Consider the following 7,420-nt stretch of genomic DNA (forward strand, 5'->3'; position numbering starts at 1 on the left):
ATTGGAGGAGCTGGGTTTCCACATATACACTTCAAAAAATCTCAACTGGAACCCACCCAGAGAATTCTGTTCATTGGGCTGATATTCAACACAACCTTGGAGAAGGTCTTCCTCCCAGTGGGCCACATAGTGACAATCCAGAGACTAGCTGCCGCTTTCCTGGCCGGGGGCCCACGGACCATGCGTTCCATACAATGCCTTTTGGGCCACATGGCGTCAACTACATACTTGCTACCTCAAGCGCCTCTTCGGGTGTGTGTCATTCAGTGGTGGTTTTTGGATGTGTTCGATCCCCTTTGGGATCCAGGTCATCTACAGCGCTCGCCCCCTCTTTGGGTTTGGGCGTCGGCACAGTGGTGGACTGACCTTCAGCACCTGAGTGTGGGCACTCCTTTCCAGGTACTTCCATCCAGTTGGGTTTTAACGACGGACGTGTCTGAGCTTGGCTGGGGGGCCCACTTGGATGGACTTTGTCTGAGTGGACATTGGTTCCCCACAGAGTAGACTCAGCACATCAATTATCTGGAGCTGTTGGCTGTTTTCAGTGCCCTCAAAGGCTTCCTGCCCCTGCTGGGGGATCGTTCAGTGCTGATACAGACAGACAACACGATAGCAAAGGCTTGCATCAATCACCAGGGCGGCACATCCTCGAGAAGCCTTCTATCTCTGGTGCTGGAGCTGTGGCATTGGTGCCTGGCACAAGGGGTATCACCTCAAGTGGTCCATATCTGAGGTGTCCTAAACGTTCAGGCGGACACTCTGAGCAGGATGACTGTGGTCTCTGAGTGGGAGCTGCATCAGGGTGTTCTGCGGGACATATTTGTGAATTGGGGGGTTCCAACTCTGGACCTGTTTGCCTCACAGGACAATGCTCAATGTGCCCTCTATTGCTCCAGGGGAGGAGAGGGCGAGGGTTCTCTGGGGGATGCCTTCGTCCTATCTTGGACAGGGCCTCTTCTATATGTGTCTCTCCATTTCCTCTCATTCTGAGGGCTTTGTGCAAACTGAGGGTGGATCGGGCCAGGGCGATCCTTATAGTCCTGTGGTGACCCAGGAGGCCTTGGTTCCCGACCCTGAAGTGCTTGGCATTGGACTGCAAGCATCTACCTGTCCTGCCGGACCTGTTGTTCCAGGGATGAGTGCTGCACCCGGATGTTCAGTCCCTCCACTTGGCTGCATGGCCAGTCCTGCCGACTTCCCATTGGAGGTGTTGGTGGCTGCTCGGAAGCAGTCCATGCAGAAGTCCTATGATCATAAATTGACTCATTTCATGTCCTTTGCTGCTCTACATCGGTTTGATGCCTTTAATCCTTCTGTACAGGATATTTGTAATTATCTCTTGTCCCTTAAGGAGTCTGGTTTAAAACTTTCATCCCGTAAGGTGTATTTGGTGGCCATTGTGGCTCCTTCCCTATCGGACTAGACTTCTTGGTTTAAAGTTCCGGTGGTTAAAAGTTTTCTGAAGGATTTGACACATGTTCCTGGACAATCCAGTCATGTTGCCAGCCTGAGAGTTGTCCGTAGTGTTGGCTGGTCTTTTACAGCCACCCTTTGAGCCTTTGGCTTCTATTGACCCATGTCTCTTGACCTGGAAGGTTGCCTTTTTAGTGGCCATTACCTCTGCCAGGAGGGTAAGTGAGTTGAGTGCTCTGAGGGCCGACCAACCATACCTGCAGTTCCATAAAGACAAGGTTGTACTCAGGACGGATGTCAGGTTCCTACCAAAAGTAGTGTCCATGTTTCACCGCTCGTTCCCACTCACTTTACCTGTGCTCTTACCCAATCCTTCATCAGATGCGGAGAAACGACTTCCCTGTTTAGATGTTCAAAGGGCCTTGTCCTTCTACGCTCAGAGATCTGCTGAGTGAAGGAAGTAATCTTCTTTGTTTGCTCTATATGATGGGCCACGTAAAGGGCTCCAAGTCTCGGCCCAATCTCTGTCCAGGTGGATAGGCTCCACTGTTGAACTTTATTATCAATTGGCCCATAAGCAGTTGCCTGTTACTGTGAAGGCACACTCTGTGAGGTCCATTGCAGCCTCTGTGGCCTTTGATTGTGCGGTCCCGTTGGACACTATCTGTCAGGCAGCTACTTGGGCTTCGTCCCATTCATTAATTCATTCAGCATTATGCTACTGATGTTAGCACGTAATGATGCTGCATTTGGTAGGAGTGTCTTGCAATCTATTTTCAGTTGAATTCGCTTGTCCTGAAATAAATTCTTTCTTGCTGTTTACATGTTGCCTCTGTTTTCTTCCCTCCTCCTTGGATGCTTGCTTGTTATGCGCCCATATGTGTAGAAGACAGAGACCACGTCGAAGAAGTACAGGTTACTCTCCTGTAACGTTGGTTCTTCTAGTGGTCATCTAAATTTCTACATGCCCTCCCATCCTCCCTGCAGAGTTTGCTTAAGCTGGACTCTGTGATTGAGGGGATGAGGAGTGGCACAGCTGCATATAGTGGCTGGGGGCAGGGCTCCTGCCCAAAGCAGGAGAAATCGAACTTGTTAGATTCCGACGAGGTCTCTGAGCAGGCGCATAGCCCATATGTGTAGAAGTACAGATGACCACTAGAAGAACCAATGTGACAGGTGAGAAACTTGTAGATTTCAAGAGACAGTATGTTAAATCACTCTAATATTAAAAAGTTTCTGCGAGGAGCAACCTTACTCTTGCCCATGGTGGTACATCGGTTTCCATCTTGGGACCTACACACTGTACTACGAGCACTACAGGGACCACCTTTTGAACCAATAAGATCCATACCATTAAGATTCTTATCCTACAAGACTGTTTTCTTAATAGCGGTAACTTCTTCGCATAGGATCTCAGAACTGCACGCCTTGTCCGCCCACAAGAATCTCTGCGTATTTTCGGCTGACTCGGTAGGTCTCATACCAGACCCTTCATCAGGCCTAAAGTGACTTCGACATATCACTTGCAGGATGTCATCTTACCATCTTTCTGCCCTAGACCTGTACATGCAAAGGAATGAGAGTGGCACAAATTGGATGTACGAAGATGTCTCAAGATGTGCTTAAAATGTACAGAGGACTTTAAGCATATGGAAGCATTGTTTGTGAGTTTTCTTCCAGCTTTCATGGGCAATCAGGCTGCTGCTTCTACTATTGCCAGATGCATACGTGCATGCATATCTTTGGTGTATGAGTCCTTACATTTACGCACATGCTGACACACTCTACAAGAGCTGCGGCAATGTCTGCCGCTTTTGCAACAAACGCATCTGTGTAGGAAATTTGCAGTGCGACTACTTGCGAGGCGCCATTGACATTTACAGGGCACTACAAGATCAATTTGTGTCCTTTCTCCCAGCATTCGGTCGCAGAGTGCTTCAACAGGTTCTTCCCTGGAGTAGGCAAGGTCACTCCCTCCCAGAGAGTGTTATGGCCAGAGCTGTGGTATGTCCCAGTCAGAGATGTTCTCGGCTCCAGGCAGAATTGAAATGAGCATTGGTTCACTTACTGTGAAGGCTACTTCTTGCTACTGGAGCCAAGGACATCTCGGCCTTCCCAGGCGGTGTCCTGGCCTACTCCATGGGAAACCTAAGCATACCATGATGCAAAAACTTTGTGACATTTTTCTGTATTCTGTGTTACTCCATTAACTGTTCTGTAGTTATTACATTCTGTGTTACTTGCACATTCATCCTAAAAGAACTGGGTGTGGTTTTCCATCCTGGGCTCTTAAGGCTTTTAATATGTTTCAATTAGTCCTGTCTGGGAGCATGAGGGAAAGATAACCCAATCAGAGATGTCCTCGGCTCCAGCAGCAAAAAGAAGCCTTCACGATAAGTGAACCAATGCTCCTTTCCCAGGTCCCAGAGCAGTTTTAGAGAAGAAAAGAAACTGCCTTTGCTTTGAGTGTGTTGCTATGTACTTCTAAAAATTGGTGGGAACCTGGACTCACAGGGCTTGGCTTAGACTTACAGCCTCCCCTCATTTTGATAATTAACCTTTTTTAATGCTCTCTAAAGGAATCCAGCACTTGTTTTTGAAGCTATTAATCACCAGTATAGCCTCATTATATTCTGGCCTGTTTTGACCAGGGGCATTGATAGGGTCAGGTCCCTGGCCTGCAGTATGGCTTATTTATTTTTATTTATTTAACATATTTATTTTACATTTAACATACCATCCTAAACTTGCATCTCTTGATTTTCAAATTCCCCTCCCTGTTGCAGTCACTTCTTCTGGCAGTCTTGCCACAGTATGCGGGTGGGGTGGCGGGTTTCTATCACCTCTCAACTTCTTTAAAAGTAGTTTGGGTAGTTGGGATTACCCACCTTATGGGCAGGAACTGCCACCACCTCCATGGAGCACAGCAACTGGGTTTTATTTTATTGTTCATTGTTAAATTTGCATACCGCCTTTCATTAAAAGAATCTCAAGGTGGTCCACACAGAAAAATTAAGACCATAAAATTATTACACAATTACAATATTAAGCTAGAATATAAAAACATAGGTCTGACTAAAACAATTTAAAATACAAGCACAATATAACCATACAAAATACAAAGCAGCAGTAGCAGACGCAATCATATAAAAGCCTGGGTGAATGGCAAGATTTAACACACTTTCTAAAAACTGTGATGGAGACAGAGGAGCGAATAGCCACTGGGAGAGCATTCCAGAGTCTGGGGGCAGCAACAGAGAAGGCCCTGTCCCGTGTGCATGACAACCAAGCCTCCCTCATTGTCAGCACCCGGAGCAGAGCCCCCTCAGATGACCTTGCCAAGGGGACAGCAACCTTGGGAGCAGGCAGTGCCTCCGGTATCCACGGCCCAAACCATTAACTGTGTTGCTGGTGAAGGCCCCATATAGTGAAAGAGCCAGCCCTCCAGTTCAAGCTGCCTTCCCTCTCCTAAATGGGAAGGGACAGAGAGTGGAAAAATAAATGGGGAGAAGGAGTTCTGCTCTGTCCCTCCCCCTTTTTATTGCAAGCTTATGAAGCAGGGAAGACAGGCTGAGCAACAGAGCAAATACTGATGAGTAAGCACCCACTGGGCTGAAATTTTTAATTTCCCTTGCCGGCACCACCACCAAACAAGGCTGGTGGAGGGAGGTGTGGGGAGCAAGCAGGTAGGCAGCAGGACCTGCATGCCCTGATACACCTGGCTTAGAGGAGGCTTCTGTGTTTCACCTACAAGGAGGGAGGCTACCAATATAGGGCACTCCCCTTCAGTCTTTTCTTACCCCTGAATATTCACCAAATTTCTGGGCTGCACCCTGTGCATAACTTCGTCAGTCAAGGTCCAGCTGGACATCCAGATCCATCTTGGCTGAAGCTTTTCACCTGGAGGCTGAACAGAGTGCTTTGAGCAAGTCAGGCTATGACTCCCAAGATTCTGGGAGTCACTATGATCGCTTCCAAGCAAAGATTGAAGGATTGATCAGGCCACCTGAAGAATATTTAGTACTTGGTGCAGGAATGGGAACAAAAATAAGTTGATGGTGAAAGTTAGGTATGGTCCTTGCTGTCTTGCGGTACTTCCTGGATTCCAGTCTGCCACTGTATACCCTGAAGCAGAAGGTGGTAGCACTTGCTTCAAAATCCTCTCATCGCCATCATGATAAGCACTTACTGAGGGAGCTCCTTTGCTTAAACCTCCCACAATACACTGGCATCTGACTTGGGATCTGCACAGGTTCTTAGGATCTTAAGTTGCTTTGAGCCCCTAAAGATGGCCTCTTTTGTAAGCTGCTGCTTTTTGCTCTCCATCATGTCTGTGACAAGTGTCAGAGTTGGGAGTGCTTTTGATGGACAAGAAGCTGTCTTTCTTCCCTGGCCAGGTTGTTCTTCGCACTGGCCTGTGGGATGCTGGGTGTGTCTAATTGGCACCATAATAATTTAGCTTGGAAATCCTAATATTTATTCTGAATTGGTTGGGTGGCCCTTCTAACACTGGCCTCTATCTTGTTTTCAGACGCACTCACCAGAGCACACGGTGTTTTTATATGAAGATGGACACCTGGTTCACTTGAAGTTAGTAGAAAAGGGGTTAGCTAAGTTGGCTTAATGATGTAAGTACATACATCAAACTTAAATATTGAATATTTTTGTGTGGTATCAGCATTAAAAGTTCTCTTACTGTGAAACTTGCAGTGTTTCAGCTTGTTTGGGGCAAATGAATTTCATAAAGTTGAGGGAGTTTTTAGCATTTTCAGAGTTGTGGAATGTGCAATCATCAGTTATATCCTTGGTGTGTTGAAAAGTAGTGAAAATATGATTGCCTTGATCTAAATTGATTTCTGTATCTGCATTAGCTCCTCTCACCCAGTAGAAGTTTTGCATGCCATGGAACAGAGAATATGAGGATTGATAAGAAGAATATCTCATGCTCAAATGGTGGTCGCAGATTAAACAGCAAGGACTCTGCACCAGTGAAAGGAAGAATCCTATTTTTGCTTGTGCATTCTGGCTTTGCTTCACTATCTCTGCTACCTTCTAGGCAGTACCTAATTGAGAGGTGCCAGGCTCAAGCATACCTTGGGGTCATAGTCTGTGACTTGGGAACTGAGTGATTGGCTGGGTTGGATTACTTAGTGATGACAGAAAGGCAGTTGCATATGTTCAGTCATTTTTGTACTATTATTGTATGCCTTTTAGAGCAGAACCCTGGCATTGAAAGATATTGGCACTGAGCCCTGAAAATGCTTTGGCTCATATCATGTCCTGCTTGCAGAAAAGGCTACTGGAGGAGGAAGAAGGGACTGCATTAATAAAATAAAGGAGCGCTAGCAAAGAAAATGAAGAAAACATTGAGTAGAAGTGACAGGAACAGAGGGGACAAGAACAGAGGAAAAGAGAGTTTGGGTCTGAAAAGAACAGGTGCTGGTCTTCAGAGCACAGGAAGTTTCTTCAAAAGGAAAAATATTAAAAATATGTCACACACACACAATCTGTAGTGCTGCTGATTGAATAGCTTGGCTGTTTACTGTGGAAGATCATACACCTTTTGTTACATTGTTGAAGAAATTGTAGGATCTAAGTTTTATCACCTTTTGTGTTTCAGATGCAGAACTTTGGTGTGAAAAATACCTAAATAGAGTTTTTGTTGCACTTGGATTTGCTGGAGGCTTTGTCCCTGTAGTTTTTCTGAAAATAAGAACACCTTACTGAAGTTCCAAGACTACGTTTTGTTCCTGTTCAAGTACTGAAATATGTTAAATAAATAGTTGTTTTTGAAAACATCTTGCTTAGGTTGAAATTCATATATTGCAGCCTATAGATTTTGTGATGTTGGAACTGTACAATACACCAAGTGGAGGAGGGCCTGCCAGTTTGCCAGTATGATGTTCTCTAATGGGAACATCCTTTCCTGTAACCATGGTATCACTGGAACTAATTATTTCATTCTTTGGGGAAATCTTATAATAAAATAGTGAAAATGTGGATAGTC

The 7,420-nt window shown here is 45.8% G+C and overlaps 1 protein-coding gene across 7 annotated transcripts in view; it reads left to right on the forward strand.

Annotated features, from left to right (window-relative positions):
- Positions 1-7,211, forward strand: part of RNF17 (ring finger protein 17) — a 113,595-nt gene extending 106,384 nt beyond the window's left edge. For 5 of the 7 annotated variants that reach the window (XM_053309429.1, XM_053309432.1, XM_053309433.1 and 2 more), the window contains 2 exons: positions 5,945-6,041; positions 7,034-7,211. In XM_053309429.1, coding sequence (XP_053165404.1) covers positions 5,945-6,037 — 93 coding nt within the window. In that variant the 3' untranslated portion in view covers positions 6,038-6,041; positions 7,034-7,211. The other 2 variants (XM_053309430.1, XM_053309431.1) reach the window with 2 other exon arrangements.
- The last annotated feature ends 209 nt before the right edge of the window (positions 7,212-7,420 follow it).

This window comes from Hemicordylus capensis, chromosome 3, assembly GCF_027244095.1.
Source record: "Hemicordylus capensis ecotype Gifberg chromosome 3, rHemCap1.1.pri, whole genome shotgun sequence".
NCBI classification, from domain to species: Eukaryota; Metazoa; Chordata; class Lepidosauria; order Squamata; family Cordylidae; genus Hemicordylus; species Hemicordylus capensis.